At 44.1% G+C, this 27150-nt stretch overlaps 1 protein-coding gene across 1 annotated transcript in view; it reads left to right on the top strand.

Moving 5' to 3' along the window:
- The window catches only part of ACAD11 (acyl-CoA dehydrogenase family member 11), a 126723-nt gene that overhangs the window by 28583 nt on the left and 70990 nt on the right, over positions 1 to 27150 (top strand). The window contains exons 7-10 of the mRNA XM_073550110.1: positions 4882 to 5003; positions 14775 to 14881; positions 21218 to 21341; positions 22723 to 22800. Of these exons, the coding sequence (XP_073406211.1) occupies positions 4882 to 5003; positions 14775 to 14881; positions 21218 to 21341; positions 22723 to 22800 (431 nt within the window). The remainder of the gene's footprint in view (positions 1 to 4881; positions 5004 to 14774; positions 14882 to 21217; positions 21342 to 22722; positions 22801 to 27150) is intronic.

The following is a 27150-nucleotide window of genomic DNA, read 5'->3' as shown; positions in this document are numbered from 1 at the left end:
CAAATACTTATTTTCCACCATAATATGCAAATAAAATGAAAAAAAACAGACAATGTGATTTTCTGGATTTTTTTTTTCTCAGTTTGTCTCCCATAGTTGAGGTCTACCTATGATGTAAATTACAGATGCCTCTCATCTTTTTAAGTGGTGGAACTTGCACTATTGCTGACTGACTAAATACTTTTTTTCCCCACTGTATATTCTAGGATCCCAGTTCCAGATTCAATAGTGTAGCCTGAGATGAAAATTTGCCAACCACTGTTCTAACCTAACCCAACTTGTGGCAGGACTAATCCTGATCCTTTTGACCCCCCCTTCGTCTGCCACACCCACTCCCCCAAAGCACCTGTCCTTTTATAAGAGCAACGACAACTTTCCATATACAACATTGCCAAAATTGTTTTTATCTGGCTCCTCATATGGAAGCATTTTGCAGTAAACCAGGACTTCTTAACGGTCATTAGGCAGCAACAGTAGCACGTCTTTCATTATGTAGCATTAATATGTGATTCAGCAATTGTGCTTTAACTGTGCTTCATTAGGCATTCTTATTAAGATGTTACCTTTTTATTAGATATGCAATAATTATTTATAGAGCAGAATGTGTTTATATACCTATATCTTAAATCAGACAGCCTCTCCTTACCTCAGCATCCCTGTTATCTCCAGTAACAGATCATATAGACAGTGTGGACAGCAGTGGGAGCAGCTTCTCCTTACCTCAGCATCCCTGGTATCTCCAGTAATAGACAGGGTGGCGAGCAGTGTGAGCATCGTCTCCTTACCTCAGCACCCCTGCTATCTCCAGTATTGGATCAGATAGACAGGGTGAACAGCAGTGGGAGCAGCCTCTTCTTACCTCAGCACCCCTGCTATCTCCAGTATTGGATCAGATAGACAGGGTGAACAGCAGTGGGAGCAGCCTCTTCTTACCTCAGCACCCCTGCTATCTCCAGTATTGGATCAGATAGACAGGGTGAACAGCAGTGTGAGCTGTCTTCTCACCTCAGCATCCCTATTATCTCCAATATTGGTTCAGAAAGACAGGGTGGACAGCAGTGCGACCAACCTCTCCTTACCTCAGCACTACTGGTATGTCCAGTATTCAGAATATCCACTGGGAACACCCCTTCCTACCCATAAAGGGAAGTTGATGAGCTTCCTACTGCACATGCTCACAGACACCTGTCCTATTAACATTCTAGGGTTTCCAGGTTAGTCAGTGTAAGAAGGCAGTGGATTTTTTCTTGCTATAATGATTACCTCCCTGGACAAAACAAGTGTGATTTGCTAATTACAGGCATTTAGGAATTTTATTTTTCTAAATGCATTTCCTTCAGTTACATAGTTACATAGTTTTGAAGGCTGAAGGAAGACCTTATGTCCATCTAGTTCAGCCTATTTTTAGTGCAGCTGTTCTGCATTGTTGATCCTGGGGAAGGCAAAAAACCCACAGAGTAGAAGCCAATTTTCTCCATAGGGAAAAAAGTTCCTTCCCCTAAGCTGGGTCAACCATCTACCTATAATATTATGTTATTCGTAACCTTCTATACTGTTACTCACAAGAAAAGCATCCATTCCTTTCTTAAATTCATTCAGTGAGTTGGCCATCACCACTTCCTCAGGAAGAGAATTCCAGAGCCTCACTGCTCTTACCGTGAAGAACCCTCTTCTATGCTGGTGCAGAAATTGTCTTTCCTCCAAACGAAGAGAATGCCCCCTTGTTCTTGTCACAGTCCTTGGTACAAACAGTTCATTGGAGAGATCTCTGTATTGCCCTCTGATATACTTGTACATATATAAAGTCTCCCCTAAGTCTTCTCTTTTCTAGAGTAAATAGACCTAATTTTGATAACCTTTCTGGGTATTGTAGTGAACCAACTCCATTTATCATTTTAGTAGCCCGCCTTTGAACCCTTTCAAGTTCAGTAATGTCTTTCTTGAGCACCGGCGTCCAAAATTGCCCACAATACTCCAAGTGTGGTCTGATGAGTGATTTGTACAGAGGGAGAATTATGTTTTCATCTCGTGTCCCCAGACCTCTTCTAATGCATCCCATGACCCTATTTGCTTTGATGGCAGCTGCCTGACACTGGGCACTCCAATTTAGCTTCTTATTGACTAAGATGCCTAAGTCTTTTTCCATGTCTGATTTCCCCAGCAGTTTCCCATTTAGTAAGTAATTATAGCATGTTTCTCCTTCCCATGTGCATAACCTTACACTTATCTGTGTTAAACCTCATTTGCCATTTTTCAGCCCAATTCTCCAATTTACTCAAATCTGTCTGTAGTTGCAAACTGTCCTCCTTTGTGTTAACTACCTTACATAGTTTTGTATCATCTGCAAATACTGATATTTTACTGTGTAAGCCATCCACTAGATCATTAATAAATATATTAAATAGTAGGGGGCCCAATACAGAATCCTGTGGTACCCCACTAGTAACCCTGGCCCAATCTGAGTATGCACCATTAATAACCACTCTTTGTTTTCTATCACTAAGCCAGCTACCTACCCATCTACACACATTTTCCCCTAGCCCAAGCTTTCTCATCTTACTTGCCAATCTCTTATGTGGGACAGTGTCAGATGCTTTAGAGAAGTCGAGATAAATGACATCCAATGATTCTCCTTGGTCCATTTGTGAGCTTACATCCTCATAGAAGCTGATCAGGTTAGTTTGACAGGAGCGATCCCTCATAAATCCATGTTGATATGGAGTTAAACATTTATTAACATTGAGATATTCCATAATGGTGTCCCTTAGAAACCCTTCAAAAATTTTACCCACAACAGATGTTAAGCTTACCGGCCTATAGTTTCCAGGTTCCCTTTTACACCCCTTTTTGAATATTGGTACCACATTTGCTTGCCGCTAATCAAAAGGAACAGACCCTGTTTCTATAGAGTCTTTAAATATAAGGAATAGAGGCCTGTCTATCACATTACTTAACTCCCTTAATACCCGAGGGTGAATGCCATCAGGGCCTGGTGATTTGTCAATTTTAATCTTACTAAGGTGGTTCTGCACTTCTTCCTGGGTTAGGCAGGTAATACTTAATGGGGAGTTTACATTATCACTCTGCATTTCCCCTGGCAAATCCTTTTCCTGTGTGAACACTGTTGAGAAAAAAGTATTTAAAACATTTGCTTTTCCCACATAGCTTCCTATGATTTTACCCTCATTGTTCTTTAAAGGGCCGACACCATCAATTTTAATCATTTTACTGTTTATATAATTAAAGAATAGTTTGGGGTTTGTTTTACTTTCCTTAGCAATGAGTCTCTCAGTTTCCACTTTTGCTAAATGTATTTGGTTTTTTACACATTTTAATTTTTTCTCTATAACTTTTTAATGCTTCTTCATTGCCTTCTTGTTTTAGCTTCTTAAATGCCTTGTTCTTGTTATTTATTGCCCTTTTTACATCCTTATTTAGCCACATTGGTGTTCTCCTGTTCCTAGCCCTTTTATTTCTGTACGGTATGGCTAGCTCGCAGTGGCTGTGTAAAACTGATTTAAATATTTCCCATTTATTTTCTGTGCTCCTATTTTTCAGGACATTGTCCCAATCAATTCGGCGAAGGTCCTCTCTAAGCTGATCAAACTTTGCTTTCCTGAAATTCAGCGTTTTCGTAACCCCCTTTCAGGGCACCTTACTGAAGGACAAGTGGAATTGTATTGTATTGTGGTCACTGTTCCCTAGGTGCCCATCGACTCGTACTTCTGTTATTCTATCTAGCCTGTTGCTTAAAATTAAGTCCAGAAGGGCTGTCCCTCTAGTTGGGCCCTGCACAAGTTGTGGCAGATAATTATCCTTGGCCACTGACAGAAATTGGTTTCCTTTCTGAGATACGCAGGTTTCAGTTTCCCAGTCTATGTCGGGGTAGTTGAAGTCCCCCATAATAATCACCTCATTGTGATTTGCTGCTTTGTCTATTTGTTTCAATAATACATTTTTAGTGGTTTCTGTTATATTTGGTGGCTTATAACAAACCCCTATGAGGATTTTATTACTTTTCCCTCCTTGTATCTCCACCCATAGAGACTCCACCTCTTCATTTCCCTCTTGTATATCTTCTCTTAGTGTGGGCTTTAAAGTGGACTTTATATATAGACAGACTCCACCCCCTTTCCTTTTTTTTCGATCCCTCCTAAACAAATCATATCCTTGCAAGTTAGCCGCCCAGTCATAGCTGTCGTCTAACCATGTCTCAGTTATTCCTACTATGTCGGATTTTTCCTCATACATTACCAACTCCAGATCTTCAATCTTATTGGTCAGGCTTCTTGCATTGGTCAGCATGCAGGAAAGAAGTTTTGCTTCCATTTTCTTAGCTTCCTTCTGAGTACCCTGTCTTGGGTCCTCTTTACCACATCTAGTATCCTTGATTAGTTTGTCCTTCTGCTGCATGCTCTTGTCTGCTGTTTTACCTCCCATCCCCTCTTCTTCTAGTTTAAAGCCTTCCTGATTAGTGTGGCAAGTCTTCTGGCGAATGTGTGTTTCCCAGGTTTTGTGAGGTGTATCCCATCTCTTGCGAGAAGTCCATCGTAGAGGTAATTCACGCCATGGTCTAAGAATCCAAATCCTTGCTGCCTGCACCACCGTCATAGCCAGTTGTTCACCTCTAGTATCCTATTCCATCTTCTGATGCCATCGACTTGTTTGTATTTAGTTAGTTGTTCCCAGAAAATCCCTTTAATGCCATGTGTGTGCAGAAGATTTGGAAAAACAATGGTCCTATAGCTACAAACATATTATTATTGAAAATTAACCAGCTCAGAATTTTGGATAACGTGGTTACAAAAGGTGGAGATTTAATTTTAAGAATCGAAAGGCTTTCTTCACTACAAAATCCTATTATTTATTTATTTTTTAAAGGAATTCCTGCATTTGAGGATCTGATTAGTATCTATAGCCGCTGTCGGGGTGTATCATCAGAAGTGCGTGACTGGAATTTCTTTCTTGCCCTTACCTTTTTTAAGCTTGCTGGGATATTACAGGTAAATACAACACTTTATATTGAATACTTTATAACCCACTTGCTCAAGCATATGTTATCACTAGTTTGCAAAGCTAACAAGGGCAGTCTTTATCATGTATGACTTCACATTTATTTTAAAGTTGGCAGCATCTGAAATGAGTTCTCCAAGAACATGATAAAACGTCTCGCGTCACATATTGCAAACTGTAGTCTATGCTAGTCGCACTTCAAGACAGCCTGCAGACAAACAACTAACAGAACAACAGTATGTAAAACGCACTTAGCACATCTGGCCTTGGAGCAGGGCCGTTACATGAGGAGAAATAAATCTTCGCCTTGCTGAGTGGCTACATATGGAGGACTGAGTCTGGAGAAAAATCCTTTGTTCTCAGCAAATAAAAGGTATTTATTTCCTCTCCTGTCACAACCCTTCATGTCGCTCAGTGAGCTACAGTTGTGCTCAAAAGTGTACATACCCTGGCAGAATTTTTGCTTTCTTGGCCTTTTTTCAGAGAATATGAATATCACCAAAATTTTTTCTCCACTCATGGTTAGTGGTTGGATGAAGCCATTTATTGTCAAACTACTGTATTTTCTCTTTTGTTAATCATAATGACAACCCAAAACATCCAAATGACCCTGATCAACAGTTTACATACCCTGGCGATTTTGGCCTGATAACATGCACAGACGTTGATACAAATGGTTTTGAATGGCTACTAAAGGTAACATCCTCACCTGTGACCTGTTTGCTTGTAATCAGTGTGTGTGCCTAAAAGTTGAGTGAGTTTCTGAGATCCAGACAGACTCTTGCATCTTTCATCCAGCCACTGACGTTTCTGGATTGTGAATCATGGGGAAAGCAAAAGAAATTGTCAACGGAACTACGGGAAAAGGTAGTTGAACTGTATAAAACAGGAAAGGGATACAAAAAAAAGGAATTGATAATGTCAGTCAGCAGCGTTCAAACTGGAAAATAAGGGGCTCTGTAAAAACAAAACCACGGTCGGGTAGACCAACAAAAATTTCATCCACAACTGCCAGGAAAATTGTTCGGGATGCAAAGAAAACCCACAAATAACATCAGCTGAAATACTGGACACTCTGAAAACTAGTGGTGTGGCTGTTTCAAGATGCACAATAAGGAGGCACTTCAAGAATAATGGGCTGCATGGTCGAGTCGCCAGAAGAAAGCCATTACTGCAGAAATGCCACAAAGTATCTCCCCTACAATACGCAAAACAGCACAGAGACAAGCCTCAAAACTTCTGAAACAAGTTAATTTGGAGTGATAAGACCAAAATAGAACGTTTTGGCCTGAGCAATAAATGTTACATTTGGAGAGCGGTCAGCAAGGCCTATGATGAAACGAACACCATTCCTACTGTAAAGCACGGAGGTGGCTCGCTGATGTTTTGGAGATATGTGAGCTACAAAGGCACAACAAAACTTGGTCAAAGTTAAAGGAAAGATGAATGCAGCATGTTATCAGCAAATACTGGAGACCAATTTGCAATCATTCACCTGGAAGCTGTGCATGGGCCATACTTGGATGTTCCAACATGACAATGATCCAAAACACAAGACCAAGTTGACCTGTCATTGGCTACAGCAGAAGAAAGTGAAGGGTCTGGAGTGGCCATCTCAGTCTCCATAGAGCCACTCAGGGGAGATCTCAAGCGCGCAGTTCTTGCTAGACAGCCTAGGAATTTACAGGAACTGGAGGCTTTTTGCCAAGAAGAGTGGGCAGCTTTCCCATCTGAGAAAATAAAGAACCTCATTGACAACTACCACAAAAGACTTCAAGCTGTCATTTATGTTAGAGGGGGCAATACACAGTATTTTGAAATGGGGTATGTGAACTTTTGATCAGGGTCATTTGGTCATTTTGGGTTGTCATTATGATTTAAAAAGAGAAAAACCAGTAGCTTGACAATAAATGGCTTCAGCCAACCACCAACCATGAGTGGAGAAAAAGTTTTGGTGTTATCATTCATATTCTTTGAAAAAAAGGCCACAAAAGCAAAAATTCTGCTGGGGTATGTACACTTTTGAGCACAGCTGTACATGTATTTACAATACTGCTCTTCTGTTTGAGACATATTTTGAGCTGTATTCTTCAGACTGTGGTTTGAATTTTATGACATTCTGGGATAACCCCTTTTACAGATGAAATGCTATAAAGTTTCTGCAATGATGTGATAATTACAGTTTTGTAAGAATTCACTCTCTGTGATTGGAATGAGGCCTTAGGTAATGTTCACACAGGCAATGCAGTTTTGGTCCAAATGTGCAGTTTTTATTGCTTTCGACAGGTTGCTCCGCACCAAAAAACTCGTAAATACAAATCCCTAGCCTAACAGAACAGACCCTGTCTACTCATACACGGCTGAGCTAGCCCCAGCTCTGTCAAACAACTCTGTCCATGGCAACCACTTACAGTTAGGTCCATATATATTTGGACAGAGACAACATTTTTCTAATTTTGGTTCTAGACATTACCACAATGAATTTTAAACAAAACAGTTCAGATGCAGTTGAAGTTCAGACTTTCAGCTTTCATTTGAGGGTATCCACATTAAAATTGGATGAAGGGTTTAGGAGTTTCAGCTTCTTAACATGTGCCACCCTGTTTTTAAAGGGACCAAAAGTAATTGGACAGATTAAATAATTGTAAATAAAATGTTCATTTCTAGTATTTGGTTGAAAACCCTTTGTTGGCAATGACTGCCTGAAGTCTTGAACTCATGGACACAGGGGCGGACACAGACTGTAGTGGGCCCCTGTGAAATTTTTTTTTTTTTTGACAGTAGGCATGAGACAAGACTGGCGGTAGCACTCACCTGGTCTTCTCCGAATAAGCCGTTTTCCAGATGTCCCAAACAATCGAAAAGGGGATTCATCAGAGAAAATGACTTTACCCCAGTCCTCAGCAGTCCACTCCCTGTACCTCTTGCAGAATATCAGTCTGTCCATGATGTTTTTTCTGGAGAGAAGTGGCTTCTTTGCTGCCCTCCTTGAGACCAGGCCTTGCTCCAAGAGTCTCTGCCTCACAGTGCGTGCAGATGCACTCACACCTGCCTGCTGCCATTCCTGAGCAAGCTCTGCACTGCTGGTAGCCCGATCCCGCAGCTGAAACACTTTTAAGAGACGGTCCTGGCGCTTGCTGGTCTATCTTGGGCGCCCTGGAGCCTTTTTGGCAACAAGAGAACCTCTCTCCTTGAAGTTCTTGATGATGCGATAGATTGTTGACTGAGGTGCCATCTTTCTAGCTGCGATACTCTTCCCTGTTAGGCCATTTTTGTGCAGTGCAATGATGACTGCACGTGTTTCTTTAGAGATAACCATGGTTAACAGAAGAGAAACAATGATGCCAAGCACCAGCCTCCTTTTAAAGTGTCCAGTGGTGTCATTCTTAATCATGACAGATTGATCTCCAGCCCTGTCCTCATCAACACCCACACCTGTGTTAATGGAGCAATCACTGAAACGATGTTAGCTGGTCCTTTTAAGGCAGGGCTGCAATGATGTTGAAATGTGTTTTGGGGATAAAGTTAATTTTCTAGGCAAATATTGACTTTGCAAGTAATTGCTGTTAAGCTGATCACTCTTTATAACATTCTGGAGTATAAGCAAATTGCCATTAGAAAAAATGAAGCAGTAGACTTTGTAAAAATTAATATTTGTGTCATTCTCTAAACTTTTGGCCATGACTGTACTTTTGGCATAGTGCTTCTCGCCCTATGTGGCCCCCCAGTTTATGCTGCTTCTCCCCATGTGGCCCCACAGTTTATGCTGCTTCTCCCCCTATGTGGGCCGCCCGATTCATGTTTCTTCCCCCCCCAATGAGCCGTCCCATTCATGAGCAGCCAAGCATCTCCCCCAGGGCCCCCCCCATTCATGAGCAGTCATGCTTCTCCCCAGGGCCCCCCCATTCATGAGCAGCCAAGGCTATGCTTCCCTTCTCCCCAGGCCAGGGGCCCCCCATTCATGAGCAGCCAGTCCATCATGCTTCAGTTCTCCCCCAGGACGGAGCCCCCCAAAATCATGCCTGCCATGTTCAGTCCCCCCCCCCAGGAGCCCCCCAAAATCATGCCTGCGTCTCGGTCCCAGTCACTCAGTCCTGCTCAGCTCTGGTAGTACTCTTACCTGGAGCAGGCAGGGCAGGCCAGACCAAGAGGATCCATCCATGCCACACTGTCCAGTGTCTGCACTCCGCACATTCCTGAACTGCTGCAGCATATGGGCAGGGACAGGGCTGCCACTAGGTATTTCGGGGCCCCATACTGGGAAAATTTTCAGGGCCCCCGTAAGACTCCGCCCAGGCTCCACCCCAGCCCCGCCTCCACCCTTCAATCTGTCCACAGTCCCACCGCCCTCTCTTGGAAAATTCCACTTCTGACCAATCACACATTAACAGTTCCCATTACCAGATCACACATACAGCCGGCAGATTTTTTTTTTTCCGCCAAAATCTTTTTTAAGCCGCCATCACAACACTTTAGACACTTTTGGCCGAGCTCTACTGTAACCTATTAAATATTTGTTAAAATATGCAATACAATTTAGGTACATTTGTATTTATTTTTCAATTTTTAAAATGACCACTAATATCACATACAATGGACAAATACCACCGCACCATGACCAGACACAATATTACCACCACATAGTGACCTATAATTAATACCACATACAAGGAACAAATACCGCTATACCAGGACCAGACTATATATTACTACCACAGTGACCGAATAATATCACATACAAGGAACAAATACCACCGCACCATGACCAGACCACATATTACCACCACAAAGTGACCAAATAATACATACAAGGGACAAATACCGCAACACCATGTCCAGACCACATATTACCACCACATAGTGACTGAATACTACAATACTGATCAGTAATAAAAAAAACAATACTATCGCCATAAGTGCCATTATACACAGGGGATCTGTACTTACTATCCAGTGTCTGTGTACTGGTAATACAGTGATTAATGGCATTATACACAGGAGCTCGGTATATAACGTACAGGTAATACAGTGATCACTGGTGACATTATACACAGGACCTCTGTATATATTATACAGTATATAGTGTCAGTGTATAGGTAAATCACTAACTCACCAGTGACGTCTCTAGGTAAAGTCCTTCATCCTTGCTTTTCATCTTTCATCCAGCACAGATCGCCATCACTTCTTCCAGACAGGGCTCGTCTCTGCAGGAAATAACAGTTATCTAGAGCTCCACTTGCAGAACACATTACTTATTTTTTTCCCAACTTCTACATTACATCACATGAAGAAAAAAAAGCAACATAGTGTCACTCTACACAGTAACAGGACCATCCCCCCATTTAAAACAGTATACTCAAAAAATAAAATAAATACTTCACTGCAGTAATAATATCCTTTAATTAGCCCATATGGTAATAATATCTCCCATCCTGGCCCCCGTGTGTCTCATTCCTGGCTTCAGCCATATGTTCTCCCATCCCACCCTCATGAGTATCCATTGTGCCCTATATGATCTCCCCATCTGTCTCCATCGTATCCATCCTGGCCCCTGTGTCTCCAATCCTGCCCCATGTCTCCATTTTGCCCTGTTTCCAATCATGCCCCTTGCCCCTTATGTCTTTCATCTTGCCCCCTGTGTCTGCAATCCTGCCCCCTGTACCTCTCATCCTGCCCCCAGTTTCTGCCATCCTGCCCCCAGTTTCTGCAATCCTGCCCCCTGCATCTCCAATCCTGCCCCCTGTATCTCCAATCCTTCCCCCTGTATCCAATCCTGCCCCATCTCCACCCTGCCCCCAATCCTGCCCCAATGTTTCCATCCCTCCCCCAATGTCTCCAATCCTACCCTGTCTTCATCTTGCCCCCAATGTCTCCAATCCTGCCCCCAATGTCTCCAATCCTGCCCCCAATGTCTCCAATACTGCCCCCAATGTCTCCAATCCTGCCCCCAATGTCTCCAATCCTGCCCCCTTCCTCAATCCTGCCCCCTTCCTGCCCCGTCTCCAATCCTGCCCCGTCTCCAATCCTGCCTCATCTCCAATCCTGCCCCATATGTCTCCAATCCTGCCCCCTATGTCTCCAATCCTGCCCCCAATGTCTCCAATCCTGCCCGTCTCCATCTTGCCTCCCCCCTGTCTCCAATCTGCCCTGGCAGGATGGAGACACATGGTCCATGTGTCTCCATCCTGCGGGGAAACATAATAAAATTACAAAAAAAAACCTTTCTTCTTACCTGGCCGCTCCTGCTGGAAGATGCAGCTCCTGTGTGAGCTCAGCTAAAAGGACCTGTGGTGATGTCATTGTCATGCGATCAGGGGGCGAAGCTGATCATTGGTGAAGGCCTGTGATCAGCTCCGCCCCCTGATCACATGACTATGACGTCACCACAGGTCCTCCAATGCTTCGGCGCTGCTCTCCTCTCCTCCTGCACTCCACATGGCTAATTTTGAAAATTGAATAATTAGCCATGTGGTGCTGAAGAGCCCCCCTCTCCCCCGGGGCCCCCGTTCAATGAAACGGCTGCACGGGCGGTAGGTCCCATCACCAGACGCTGTGTTTCACTTGTTAAAGCAAGGAGGCAGAAGATTTTACAGTTATGGTTTAACTGATTTTATAACTAGCTGAAGAGCCTGGCGCTGCCCGGGCATAGTAACTAACTACGGTTAGTAATAATAATAATAATAATCTTTATTTTTAAATAGCGCTAACATATTCCGCAGCGGTTTACAGTTTGCACACATTATCATCACTGTCCCCGATGGGGCTTACAATCTAAATTCCCTATCAGTATGTCTTTGGAATGTGGGAGGAAATCCACGCAAACACGGGGAGAACATACAAACTCCTTGCAGATGTTGCCCTTGGTGGGATTCGAACCCAGGACTCCAGCTCTGCAAGGCTGCAGTGCTATCCACTGAGCCACCATGCTGCCCATGTATGTATATGAGTGTATAGCCCCACCCACTCCGAATAGCCAGATTCACTATAATATCCCACATCATCCCGTCAGCCAAAACTACAGGACTACTACCCTTAATATCCAACATTGTTACGTCAGCCAGAGCCATCAGACTACTAATATCCCACGTCATCCCGTCAGCCAGAGCTACCGGACTACTCCCACATCATCCCGTCGTCCAGAGCCACCGGACTACTACCCCTAATATCCCACATCATCCCGTCATCCAGAATCACCAGACTACTACCCCTTATATCCCACATTGTCGCGTCAGCCAGAGCCACCGGACTACTACCCCTAATATCCCACGTCATCCAGAGCCACCGGACTACTACCCCTAATATCCCACATTGTCGCGTCAGCCAGAGCCACCGGACTACGACCCCTAATATCCCACATCATCCCATCAGCCAGACCCACTGGATTACTACCTCTAATATCCCACATCATCCCGTCAGCCTGGGGTCAGAACCAGAGCGCTGAGTGGAATGGCCCTAACTTCCGTACCGGGGATCCCTTTAAGAGAGGCCTGGCGTCAGAACCAGAGCACTGACTGGATTTGCCCTGACTTCCATACCAATGATCCCTTTAAGAGAGGCCTGGGGTCAGTACCAAAGCACAGAGTGGATTTGCCCTCACTTCCATACCGGGGATCCCTTTAAGAGGGGCCTGTGGTCAGAACCAGAGCGCTGAGTGGATTTACCCTGACTTCCATACCAATGATTCCTTTAATAGAGGCCTGGGGTCAGAACCAGAGCATTTGAAGGCAATTGCCCTGACTTCCATACCGGTGATCCCTTTAAGAGATCCTGGGGTCAGAACCAGAACACTGAGTGGAATTGCCCTAGCTTCCTTACCGGGGATCCTTTAAGAGGGGCCTGGGGTCAGAATCAGAGCGAGGAGTGTATTTGCCCTCACTTCCATACCATGAACCCTTTAAGAGAAACTGGGATCAGAACCACAGAGCTGAGTGGAACGGTCCTAACTTCCATACCAGGGATCCCTTTAAGAGTGGCCTGGGGTCAAATCAAAGCACTGGATGGATTTGCCCTGACTTTCATACCGGAGATCCCTTTATGAAGGAAGATGTGCCTATGGGATGGAGGATGTGTGATGGGTATATGGGCACAGGAGGGGGGATTCATTTCTGTCATGTGCTCTCTGCTCCATTCTGGGGGGCAGACAATGGCTGGGAGCTTATGTTCCCGGGGATGCTAGATTTCTCCCACCATGTCAGTGTCTGCTGAGGTGTTGTCGTGGAGTGAGAAAACTGTTGCTCATAGCAACCGATCACAGCTCACCTTCTTTTAAACAGCTCTGGTGAAATGAAAGATGCTTTGTGATATTGGTTGGTGACACACACACACACACACACACACACACACATTCAATTTTATATATAGAGATGGAAGATTGGCACATCTTTCAAGGAGCTACATGACGATTTATAAGTGGCTTGGGTTTGAGGGGAGGTGATCATTATGAGTTTTATTTTAAAGTGTACCTACACTAGAAATTCAGATTCTTATTAACCAGACTAAGAATATACAGAGGATGTTGGTGAAAAAATCTGTCAATCTTCAGCAAGTGGGTTGATGGATCATTGATATCAATAGTAGATCTGCCTCTAAATGTAATACTGCTATAATGTTGCTTATTGGACTTGCTAAATGACAACTCTTCACTCCTCATCTGGATGTTGGCTATAGGACTGATACAACAAGTAGAACTGCTATAGCTGCTGTGACATGAACACTTTCCGAGAAATAGGAGGAAGGGAACGAGCAAAAAATGTAGTAATCTGTTAAAGTGGTATGACCACTCTCATGGACCCTCCATCATGTATGTATGTGTCCTGTAGAACCTGGAGCAATCAACTGAGACCGAGAACTGGAGTCCGAAATTATTTCCCAAAAACAGTATTTATAAAAAAAACACAAGATGCCTCATTGCTGTGTCGTCAAATGAAACTCTCCCGAAACATCCCAGTACAGTCAGGATTTTTCTTCACCTAGATAAAATGCTCTTAGGCATATCTCGTACAGTTTTTTTTTTTTTTTTTTTTTTTACTTCCTCTGGTTACATGCACTTATTTGATGGAATCGACATCTGCACGTTCTTTTAGGATTTTTGTGGGATTTCACAAACCTCAATGTTTTTAATCTATAAAACTGTGCATGGAGCAATACCATTGCAAAATTGGGGTTCCAGCAAGGTTTATTCATTATAGTAACATCAAAATTCAACATAAAACCCTGGAATGGTGTTTTTCTTCTTATTTCACTGCTGGAGTGGTTTCTATAATGCATGTTCTCTCTCCATAATATACTTCTGGTTTTCCCGCCGCTCCAGTCCCTTTCCGCTATATTTTAACTGCAGCTCCTGAATGACCAGCAGTCGGAGGTAACTGTCACAAGCTACAGTATCAGTGAAAATCTTCTTGGCTCTCATAGACTTGCAATGATAAGTGACCTCCGGCTCACCGAGCAATCCGGCAGGTTACAAACAGAAGACCGGAGAGGCTCCAAAAAAAAAGAAAAAAGCAGAAAATGTGGGTGATTTAGTATATTATGGGCAGGAAACCTACCTTGATAATGCCACTCTTGCAGGGAAATTTAAAAATAAAAGCCAGTGTTGCAGAACTTGACTGTGTTTGTGGCCCCGTGTTTCCCTTATGCCGCAGAGACTGTTTAGTTATAGTCCACTCTATTCAGGTGTGGGGAGCTGATCTTTCCAAAATAAAAAAAAAAAACTTGTTTTGTTCGATCTTTATTGTATTTGGTTTGAAATGTTTGTTTTTCAGGGAATTCATGCAAGATTCCTGCTTGGTAATTCCAGTGGGGAAAATGCCAGCATGTTTTCTGATATGGTTCAACCTTTGGCTGAAAATGGGTTAAGACTTGCTAAAAGGTAATGAAAGATATCTTGCATGCCGTAAACTGCACTTATCAATTTTCTTAAGGGAACCTGATTAGATGGTTCATGCTGCCCAAACCACACTTGTAATGTGAATTGTACAGTTTATCAATGTCTAAGGCTTTATTCACACATAAGTATATGTATGCCAAAGCCAGGAGTGTTTGCAAAACAGCGAACAGATAGATGTCAGTCTTTCAATTCCAGTGTCCTCTGTATGCCAGAACCAGGGGTGGAACTTAGGCTGGTTTCACATGTCCTGATATTTCCGGTACCGGAGATGTCAGTATCCGGGTGTGTAATATTTGCGTCAACCATGTGCTACATCACCACCATTCGGATGGGCGCCAGGGAAGAAGTGTTACAGTAAGCACTGTTCCCTGGCGCCGGGTGCTGAAGACCGCTCTCATCATTCTCTCCTGCTCTGCCGGAGATCAGCGCAATCAGGGGAGAATGATGAGAATTGCATTTAAGTGAGAACAGTATATGAGTAAAATAAATAAATAAAACAATGGTGGCAGGTGATGGGATGATTACTCCCATCACCCTACACCTGCTGCCACTGATAACAGTGACAGCAGGAGCGGCTGATGGGAGTACTCTTCACCCGCATCCTGCACTGTAAATAAATACAAAATCCTGCGTGGGTTCCCCTGTATTCTCTATAACGAGCCAGGCAAAACTCACAGCTAGGGGCTGCAATCCTCAACTGTCAGCATCTTCAGCAAGGTTGGTTATCCAGAATAGAGGGGTCAACACTTTTTATTTATTTATTTTTTTTAATTTAAATAAATAATTTAAAAAAAAAAAAAAAAAAAAAAGCGGTGTGGGTTCGCCTCATTTTTGACAACCAGCCTTGCTAAAGCTGACAGCGGGAGGTTGGTATTCTCAGGCTGTAAGGGGCCATTGATATTGACTTCCCCCCCCCCCCCCAGCCTAAAAATAGCAGCCTGTAGCTGCTCAGAAAAGGTGCATCTATTAGATGCGCCAATTCTGGCTCTTTGCCCGGCTCTTCCCACTTGCCCTGTAGCGGTGGCCAGTGGGGTCCATATTTGTGGGGTTGATGTCACCTCTGTGTTATCAGGTGACATCAAGCCCACGGATTAGTAATGGAGAGGCATCTATAACACACCTATCCATTACTAATCCTATAGTTGTTTTGTAAATAAACACACAGCCAAAATAAAGTTTTATCTCTAATAAAAGACAAAACCCAGTTTTCTATTTTTCTTAAAAATGGCCAACAGTTATACTCACCTAATGCCTAATTCTATTGAATTATTCATCTCCTGTAATAAAACAAAAATAAAAACCAATGATATCCCTTACCTCTCCGTCGTTCTGTCCCACGCCGTAATCCATGTCTGGGGGATAAACCGTTTTCAACCTCGATGGTGCCAAAATGCGACCATCCAGGCTGAGAACCACTGGTGAATGAGCTGCTACGAGCGCAGCATCATTGACCAGCGGTGACCTCATCGAAGTTACCGCAGATCAATGAGGCTTCGTTCCCAACAGGGCTGATCTGCGGAGACCTCAACACTGTGAGGAAAAAGTCAGTGATGAGGTCACCGCAGTTCAAGCTAAGTGACTTCACAGCAGATCACTAAGAGAGTGACTTGAGCCAGTGACCTGACACACCATATTCTGAAGGCATAGAGGTCTTCATCAGGCTCCTGGCTGCATTAATGACCCATCATCACGCTGATCGTGTTAATGGGGAACTAGTGCATGAAAATGCCCATCCTCCTCCAGTTGTTGTGCTCTTTAAGATATTGGGAGTGGCATTTTTAGTGAGTTCACTCCAGCAGGCTCAGCTCCACTTGCTGTTGCAGGCAGATTATGGTTGTGTAACCTAACCATTTTCAGCTGGGAAAGATGCGGTCTTGAGCTCCTGGACTTTTTTCATAAAGAACTACCACTGCTTTGTGTCACTTGATACGGTTTGAGCACAGCAACGTACCTCCCTAAATTGATAGAACCTGGCACAGCCAGCTTTGCCTTTTTTTTTTTTTTTTAAATTCAGCCATACTACTATTATTATTATTATTATTATTATTATTATTATTATTATTATTATTATTTATTGTTATAGCGCCATTTATTCCATGGCGCTTTACACGTAGGGAGGGGTATACATAAAAACAAGTACAATAATGTTGAACAATACAAGTTATAACTGGTACAGGAGGAGAGAGGACCCTGCCCGCGAAGGCTCACAATCTACAAGGGATGGGTGAAAATACAGTAGGCGAGGGTAGAGCTGGTCATGCAGCGGTTTGGTCGATCGGTGGTTACTGCAGGTTATAGGCTTGTCGGAAGAGGTGGGTCTTCAAGCTCTTTTTGAAGGTTTCGATGGTAGGTGAGAGCCTGATATGTTGTGGTAGAGAGTTCCAGAGTAGGGGTGATGCACGAGAGAAATCTTGTATGCGATTGTGGAAAGAGGAGATAAGAGGGGAGTAGAGAAGGAGATCTTGTGAGGATCGGAGGTTGCGTGCAGGAAAGTACCGGGAGACAAGGTCACAGATGTATGGAGGAGACAGGTTGTGGATGGCTTTGTATGTCATGGTTAGGGTTTTGTACTGGAGTCTCTGGGCAATGGGGAGCCAGTGAAGGGATTGACAGAGGGGAGAAGCTGGGGAATAGCGGGGGGACAGGTGTATTAGTCGGGCAGCGGAGTTTAGAATAGATTGGAGGGGTGCGAGAGTGTTCGAGGGGAGGCCACTGAGCAGGAGGTTGCAGTAGTCAAGGCGAGATATAATGAGGGATACTAATACATTAGAGGTTGTCCACTACTTCCATTGATGATCTATTGCTGATTGGTCGGGGTCCGACGCCCCGCACCCCTGCCAGTCAGCTATTCTCTGTGTCGGCCACCAGCCGGAGCTGCTCAGTCTTCTGATAGTACCCTGCCGCGGCCACTGTCAGAAGACTAAGCAGCTCTGCAAAAAAAAGAGCAGTTCTGGATGCCGACACAGAACAGCTTATTGGTGAGGTTGAAGGGTGTTGAACGCTGACCAGACATAGATGACCTATCCTAAGGATGGAATACTTTCTCCTTCGTCTCATTGGGGGACACAGAGACTGTGGGTGTGTGCTTCTGCCGTCTGGAGGCTGACACTAAGTATACAAAAAAAGAGTTAGCTCCTCCTCCGCCGCATACACCCTCGCCCCCAGACCGGGCGTAACTCAGTTTTTTGCTTAGTGTCTGATGGAGGCACACGCAGTCTGGAGCTCCAGACTAGGTTTTTTTTTTTTTTTTTTTCCTCTATGAAGATAAGACAGGGGCGACGGATCCTATAGAGAGGATCCGATCTCCCCAAATCATCAACGGGCGACCTTACCTGGACGACCTTTTGGTAAAGGGGCCGTCCTTTCAGGCGTGCCAGGAGAATGTCAGTATCACGCTGGATACCCTGGCGCGTCTAGGCTGGTTGATCAATCGGAACAAATCGTCCTTGGTTCCAGCCCAGAGAATTGTATTCCTAGGCATGGTTTTCAACACCTCCCGGGGGCTGGTGATCCTCCCTCAGGACAAAGCGCGAAAGATCAAACAGGGGGTACGGAACCTTCTACAGCCAGGCTCCAGATCCATCCGGTACGGCATGAGTGTGTTGGGCAGAATGGTGGCGGCGATGGAGGCAATCCCGTTTGCCCAGTTCCATCTCCGTCCGCTTCAGCATGCGCTCTTGTCAGCATGGGACAGAAGGTTGCTATCCCTCAGTCATCGGTGCAATTTGTCTCCGCTGGTCCGACAATCACTCCGGTGGTGGACTCGCGACTCGTCTCTTGTCCAGGGGAAACCCTTTCCCCCGGAACAGGGGTTGGTGGTGACGACCGATGCAAGCCTGCAAGGTTGGGGAGCAGTTTTCCAGAGTCACACAGCCCAGGGGCGGTGGTCCATTCAGGAGATAATTCTCCCGATCAACATTCTGGAGATACGGGCAATACGATTGGCCCTGCAACATTTTCAGTGTTTCCTGAGACACCGGCCGGTGCGCATTCAGTCGGACAATGCTACAGCAGTAGCATATGTCAACCATCAGGGGGGCACGCGCAGCCAAACAGCCATGCGCGAGGTTGGACTGGTACTGCGTTGGGCCGAAAAGAACCACGTGGTAATTTCAGCGGTGCACATTCCGGGAGTCGAAAACTGGGCGGCAGATTTTCTCAGCCGACAGGGGGTTGCGGCAGGGGAATGGTCCCTGCACCCCGAGGTTTTTCAACAGATCTGCCAACGGTGGGGGACACCAGACGTGGACCTTATGGCATCCAGAGAGAACACCAAAGTTCAAAGGTTCGTCGCTCGATCCCTCGACCCGCAGGCGATCGCAGCAGACGCTCTGGTGCTTCCATGGAGCCAGTTTCGTCTCCCATACTTGTTCCCCCCGCTACCTCTGCTTCCAAGGGTCATCAGAAAGTTAAGGAGAGAGAAGGTTCCGGCAATTCTGCTAGCGCCAGACTGGCCTCGGAGGGCCTGGTATGCAGATCTGGTTCAGCTAGTGGTGGACGTACCCTGGCGTCTACCAGATCGACCGGACTTGCTGTCCCAGGGGCCGATCTACCATCCGAACTTAGGGGCCCTGTGTTTGACGGCGTGGCCATTGAATCTTGGCTGTTAACACAGGCAGGATTCAGGCGCGATGTGGTGGCCACGATGGTGAGTGCCCGAAAACCTTCCTCGGCGAAGGTATATCATCGGACTTGGGAAGTTTTTTTCCGTTGGTGTAGGGATCGCGGAGTGGCTCCTCTGGTTTTTTCAACCCCCAACGTACTGGCTTTTTTGCAGGCAGGGCTGGACGCAGGGCTGGCTCCGAGTTCGCTCAGGACGCAAATCTCGGCCCTGTCGGTCCTTTTTCAACGAAAGGTCGCTTCGGTCTGGCAGGTTAAGACGTTTATGCAGGGGGTCGCACATTTAGTACCCCCCTATAAGGCGCCGACGGAATCATGGGACCTGAACTTGGTGCTCAGAGCCCTTCAGGAGCCCCCCTTCGAACCCTTACAAGAAGTCTCCTTACCTTACCTGTCCAGAAAAGTCGTTTTTCTGGTAGCTATTACGTCTATTAGGCGGGTTTCGGAATTGGCGGCTTTATCTTGTAAACCGCCGTTCTTGACTTTTTATAAGGATAAGGTAGTTTTAAGGCCAGCTCCCCCCTTCTTGCCGAAGGTGGTCTCTGCATTCCATATCAACGAAGACATTGTCTTACCTTCGTTTTGCCCGGCACCGGTGCACAAGGTAGAAAAGGCTTTGCACACACTGGATCTGGTAAGAGCTCTTAGGAGGTATGTGACAAGGACAGCATCTTTCCGCCGGACAGACTCTCTATTCGTGATCCCAGAAGGGAGATGGAAGGGGCTTGCTGCGTCCAAAGCGACTTTGGCCAGATGGGTTCGCCTGACGATTCAGGAATCTTATGAAATCAGTGGCACGCCGGTTCCGGCAGGGATCAAGGCACACTCGGCTCGAGCAGTGGGTGCCTCATGGGCACTGCGACACCAAGCTTCAGCGGAACAGGTGTGCAAAGCAGCTACCTGGTCCAGTTTGCATACGTTTGTCAAACATTATAACGTACATACCCAGGCATCCTCGGATGCAAGCCTGGGAAGAAAGATTCTTCAGGCAGCAGTTGCGCACCTCTAATCAGGGGCGCAAAGTAGCATGGATTGGGTGAGCTAAGATCCCGCCCAGGGACTGCTTTAGAACGTCCCACAGTCTCTGTGTCCCCCAATGAGACGAAGGAGAAACATGGATTTTTGTGAGTACTCACCGTAAAATCCTTTTCTCCGAGACGCTCATTGGGGGACACAGCACCCACCCTACTAGCCAGTTGGCTTTTGCTTATTTTAAGTTATACAAATCCTTATGTAAGGATCAGGGTGGTCCCTTTTCCAGACGTATAATTTCTTGCCTGAGTTTAAGGCGCGTTCTCCTACTGCTTATGCACTAAACTGAGTTACGCCCGGTCTGGGGGCGAGGGTGTATGCGGCGGAGGAGGAGCTAACTCTTTTTTTGTATACTTAGTGTCAGCCTCCAGACGGCAGAAGCACACACCCACAGTCTCTGTGTCCCCCAATGAGCGTCTCGGAGAAAAGGATTTTACGGTGAGTACTCACAAAAATCCATGTTTTCCTCAATGGAAAAGTAGTGGACAACCTCTTTAGGTTTAATACATAGATTTTTGTGGTACATGACTTGATTCCAGTATCATTTTTCTTGACAATGTAGTCTTTTTTTTTTTTTTTTTTTTTTTAAGCATTTTTATAAACTTAAAGTCATGAAATTGAGCATAGCATGATATTACACATGTTCTCTATTTTGTTATATTCCAGAGAGAAAACATCTGTTGAGATTTCCAACTCTCCGGGGGAGCTCTTCCTGCTTAGTGTCAAAGGGCAACTGGTTTTGCAGCAAGTGAAGCAGTTTATGAAGCAACACATTCTGCCTGCACAACAGGTTATCTGCTATATATTGTGGTACACAAATGGAAAACTTGCATCACTATAACTTTTGGACTTTTACTTTATTAATTACATTAACAAGCCAAGATTTCCAGGATAGCTTTTATGATTAGATTTTATTTCCACACACAATCTCTGCAGTGGACCTACTTTGTACCCAGATCAGATGGGCAAAGATATCTGACAAGTAAGAGTAAAACTGCTAAAATAAAAAAATACACTGTTCACTTTTTCCACTTAGAGCACAGATGACTGATCAATAATTGTATAAGTTTCCAACCTACCATCCTATTCTTACTACAAGCAGGAGTAAAATCCATAAAATAAAGACGGTATTGAAATATAACTTTTATTATCTATAGTTCATAACTGGAAATATTGCACTAAACCGTTTCAACCACAGTGCGATTGGGCATGGTTAACTAATGGGAATATTGATTACGGAGGCCATATACAGTGGGTACGGAAAGTATTCAGACCCGTTTTAGATCCTTTGACCTCATGATTCTCATTTGGTCTGACGTGCACTGTGAGCTGTGAGGTCTTCTAGACAGGTGTGTGCCGTTACAAATCAAGTCCTATCAGTTTAATTAAACAGAGCTGGACTCCAGTGAAGGATTAGAACCATCTCGAGGAGGATCACAAGGAAATGACATTTCTTCATTTCTGTTTTTTTCAGTCAAGATGGGGTACAGAGTGTACATTAATGAGGAAAAAATGAACTTTTTTTGAATTTACCAAATGGCTGCAATGTGAAACAAAGAGTGAAAAATTTTAAAGGGGTCTGAATACTTTCCATACCCACTTTATCTCACTAGAATTTTATACTGTTATCAGTTGCTGCATTCTGTCACTATGCTAAATTTATTACTATCTAAACATACCCTCTCGTATGCGATTTTTTTAAAAAAAAATTGTCAGCTATTAGCCTATCTAACATGAAACATGTTGGAGAGGCTAATAGCTGACAATTTTTAAAAATCACATGAGCGAGGGTACTCTTAGATAACAATTTGTTTAGTATAGTGACCGACTGCAGCAACACAATACAGCAATAGATAATAACAATATAAAATTCTTCTGGAATTTATTTAGATAGGAATCCTTACTGAGAGCATTTATCCCATTAATCATTCCCAGTCATGATATGTGGTTTTAACTGTTTAGTGTAATATTCCCTTTTTATAAGTATAGTCAATTAAAAAACAAACAAACATATTTTAGGGATTTTTTTGGCAATTTGTAAATGTAATTGATTATCCCTACAATGACTATAAAACAGTTTTGCACATTATATATTGTGCGGGGTTGTGCTTTTAGTATAACTTTAGTCACAAACTTTACACTGAAAAACAATGTGTTTTATATCATTTTAGGAGGTTTTGGAGTATTATACCAAATATGAAAACTCACCGCTCAGATGGGAGAAACCATTGGTCATCGAGAAGCTGAAGGTGAATAGTAACAAAAGTAAAAGTAACATTGCAAATACTGCAGAACTGTGCTGTTTTTGTTCAGTACTAGAGTACAGGGTAGGCCCTTTTGGATTTTTAAAGGGTTTGTCTAACCAGTAGTACTAAAGGTTCTTGTTTTTCTCTTTAGAAATAGCGCCATATTTGTATGTAGGCTGGTCTGGAATTAATGCCCACTTGATTTTGCATAAGCTGCTGTATTCTATTTTGCTGATGGAGAAAAGTGCCAATGCTTCTCTATTTATTTTTTCCTGATCCTAGACAACCCCTTTTTACTATTCACAATCTATGCTTGTACAAAATGTAAACTGTCTGAATTTATTTGTTAAAACATTGTTTAGAGATCCCGGATACCCCCATCCTGAGGTAAACCTACTATCTTGACTGTAATCTCTCACTGGAACTGAGGAATCAGGAGACCCTCACTTCAGGAACACCCTGCATTGGGGCTGGCTGTCAGTCAGTGCTGGGGGCATAGTTAAGGTTGCTGATCTGTATTCTTAGAGCGGTAACTGAACCAGCGTCGGTGACGACCTTCTTACTAAAAGCGAATGCTGTCTGAGAAATTAAAGTTCATATTCTCCCCGCAGCATTCGGCTAAGTGTAGGCACTGGACAGATTAGTAACGTTATTAATCCCATATCTGCAGGGTAATGGCATTTTTGCTGGTGATAGGTTCCCTTTAACTTCTTCCCAACCACATTCTCCTCAAAGGTCCTCTTGCTCTTCTACAAAAATTGACTATAAATTTGCCAAGATTCTTTCAGCCATCAACAACTGTCAAGCCATGTTGGTAACTAAAGTGGATAAACTCCAGCAGAACTTTAATTTTCTGCAAATCATGCTTCAGAATCCCAGAGGGTGCACATCTGAGGCGGAGCGCAGAATCTCAGATGTAGAGGATACTCTGAGGCCTATGCGGCTCACAATGCAAATTTAAAGAACCAACGCAATGCTTCTAGTGAAAGAGCTGATGATTTTTGAAAATTGGCTCAGAAGAAATAACATCAGGATCGTGGGCCTCTCAGAGAAAACCGAAGGGGATGTTACCATCAAGCAAGCACATAGAGTTCTCACACAACCAAGCCCTCCTAGGCCATTATTGGCCCAACTATTGCATTACCATGGTAGAGATGCCATACTCGGGGCTATCAGCCTGAAGGATGAGGTGCTGTACAACTACAATCATGTTTCCTGTTACCCGGATTTCTCAGTTGCTATAAGAAAACAATGTAAAAGGAATGAAAATACTGTTAATCTCTTCAAAGCTAAGGGTAGTGGGTGGAAAATCTACGAGCTTCTTCACATCTCCTGCCAGTACGCTGGTGTAGATTCAAGCCAAGGCTGTGGAGTCGGAGTCTGTGTTCATTTTGGTGCAGTCGGTATAAAAATGGACCTACTCCTAAATTATAATAAATTGGGTACAGTAGTTCATTACTGTTTCTGATGTACTTTTTTCATAATAATTTGGGAAAGTTATGAAATGTCCTAGAAATGTCTGCTCTGTTCCTGATCTAAGGATCTCAGCTTTTAGTTGAGATTAATCTGTGCTGCACTGTACATATGCTCAGTAGTGACCAAGACTGCGGAGTCGGGAGTCAGAGGTTTGGCTTACCGACTCCACATCCCTGGATGAAGCTGCCCCTCATGTACTATGCGAGAATGACTGCGGGGGAAAAAGACCCCACCATTCCGGTTTCTATACCTGTCTGTGTGGACTCTTGGACATTATAAAGGGCTTCAGTGGTTGTACTCATCAGGTTTATCTTACCAATCACTAACTGCTTTAACCTTATTTAACTTTTATTTTTAGGGTCACAGATTTGGAACTTCCTGTATGCACAGTAAAGGAAATACGTATTTGATCCCTTGCTGATTTTGTAAGTTTGCCCAATGACAAACAAACAAATAAGGCAACACTCTGTAGCGCTATAGCATGCAAACATAAAATAGTAAAATTGAATTGCATTGCTGCATTAGAAATATGAGAAATTGAGAATGCTTAGCGCATAAATGTCACGATCCGGGTTGGATCTGACAGAGTAAATGCACAAAGTAACCTTTTTTTTTTCCCATGGCTGTGTGCCAAAGGTGGTTTTGCCCCCGGTGGCCATTAGGGTCATTACACTCTGGTTACCTTAGTTTGTGCACGTAATTATGTTACAGGTGTGAGTGCGCTATAAGAGCGTATTAGGTGTGTTAATCACTGTTGGTTATAAAGTATTCATTTGCAAGCAAGCCTGGGTGAAGGATGAAGCTAATTGAGAGTCACGGGCAGCTCAGTGAGATTCCTTGAGTGTCAGCTATGGTGTCTGCAAGGAGTGCTGGCAGGGCATGGTGGAGTCACAGTTATGGTGTCAGCAGGGAGTTCGTGCATGGATTGGTAGAGTGGCAGCTGCGGTGTAGAGCTGCGCTCAAAATGCTGGACTTGGTTGCTGAGAGCTGGACTCAAGCATGCTGGACTTTTTGGCAGAAAAGCTGGACTCATTTGCGGGGCTCTGTTTCTGGACAGCTGCACGCAGGTGTGGACTCTGTTTGCTCCAAGGCTGCACTATGATGCTGAGAAGGTCCGTTTCTGGACAGCGCACCCAGATGTCGGACAGGGTGGAGGAAAAGATGCACGCAGGTGGTGGGCTTTGTTGCTGGGAGCGTAAGCAACAGAGCAAAGCTAAGTGGTGTTCCCCTGTTTTTGTCACGTTTCCTTATGTGTGTTTAGTGCAGTGGTGGGATTAATTTCTGCACCGACCAATTCCCTAGTGATGGTTTAGGTGCAGGGCGAGTCAGGGTTTTGAGGTTCCTGATCAGCGCCCGGTGCGGAACCGGCCTAGGGAACACTAGGAGTGTAGAGACACTGACTCAGGGGAGTGCAGGAGGTCTCCACGTCCCCATTCCCTATTGCAGGGCCACCATTGTTATTGTTACCCAGGTTTTCCCTATTCCCTTTGTCTTATTGTATTAGTTACCGGCCTGCGGGCCGCGTCACATAGGACAATTACACGTGCCGTGTCCTGTTGTATCAGTTACCGGCCTGCTGGCCATGTCACTCAGGATGGGGCACATGACAATAAATTGGCCAATTCATGTGTACCTGGCAGCCACGATAAGGCGATTCTCGTTGCCAGGAATTAATGCCAATCCTTTCTTAGACAGTCTACATCTCTCTGGGAACCTAATATGAATCCTCTCTTGGAGTTTTTGATATTTGTATGGATTAGTCTTCTGACTGAGCACTCCACCCCTTAGCCTTAGGTATTTTTAATTGCACTTGATCTTACCCCTCCACAGAGATCTAGACTTCAGTCCAAGATAGGATTACGTTCCCAGAGAGATGTAGACTGTCGGATTGACATTAGGTCATGGCAACGAGAATCGCCTTATCATGGCTGCAAGGTACACATGAATTGGCCAATTTATGCGCTAAGCATTCTCAATTTTTCATATTTCTAGTGCAATAATGCAATTCAATTTTCATATTTTATGTTTGCATGCAATAGCGCTACAGAGTACTGTCTTATCTGTTTGATTGTATATGAGCTGGCGACTCTAGGTTAAGCACCTGTTCAGACATGATTTATATTTGGATGTGACGGTAATTTTTTTTTTTTTACATTTGCCCACTGACAAACATGAACAGTCTATAATTTTAAAGGGAGGTTAATTTTAACATTGAGAGATAGAATATCAAAAACAAAATCCAGAAAATCACATTGTATAAATTATATAAATTTATTTGCATTTTGCAGTGAGAAATAAGTATTTGATCCCCTACCAACCATTAAGAGTTCTGGCTCCTACAGACCAGTTAGATGCTCCTAATCAGCTTGCTACCTGCATTAAAGACAGCAGTCTTACATAGTCACCTTCATAAAAGACTTCTGTCCACAGACTCAATTAATCAGTCATACTCTAAACTCTACAACATGGGAAAGACCAAAGAGCTTTATAAGGGTGTCAGGGACAAGATCATAGACCTGCACAAAGCTGGAATGGGCTATAAAGCCATAGGCAAAACGCTGGGTTAGAAGGAGACAACTGTTGGTGCAATAGTAAGAGAATGGAAGAAATACAAAATGACTGTCAATTGACGTCAATCTGGGGCACCATGCAAAATCTCACCTCATTGGGTATTCTTGATCATGAGGAAGGTGAGAGATAAGCCTAAAACTACACCGGGGGGAACTTGCTAATTATCTCAAGGCAGCTGGGACCACAGTCACCAAGAAGACCATTGGTAACATTACGCCGTAAAGGTTTAAAAATCCTGCAGTGCCCGCAAGGTCCCCCTGTTCAAGAAGGCACATGAGCAGGCCCATCTGAAGTCTGCCAGTGAAC

Source organism: Dendrobates tinctorius, unplaced genomic scaffold, assembly GCF_039654945.1.
Source record: "Dendrobates tinctorius isolate UK_male_01 unplaced genomic scaffold, ASM3965494v1 ptg000162l, whole genome shotgun sequence".
In the NCBI taxonomy this organism is placed as follows: domain Eukaryota; kingdom Metazoa; phylum Chordata; class Amphibia; order Anura; family Dendrobatidae; genus Dendrobates; species Dendrobates tinctorius.
This window is presented reverse-complemented; position numbering and strand designations above follow the sequence as displayed.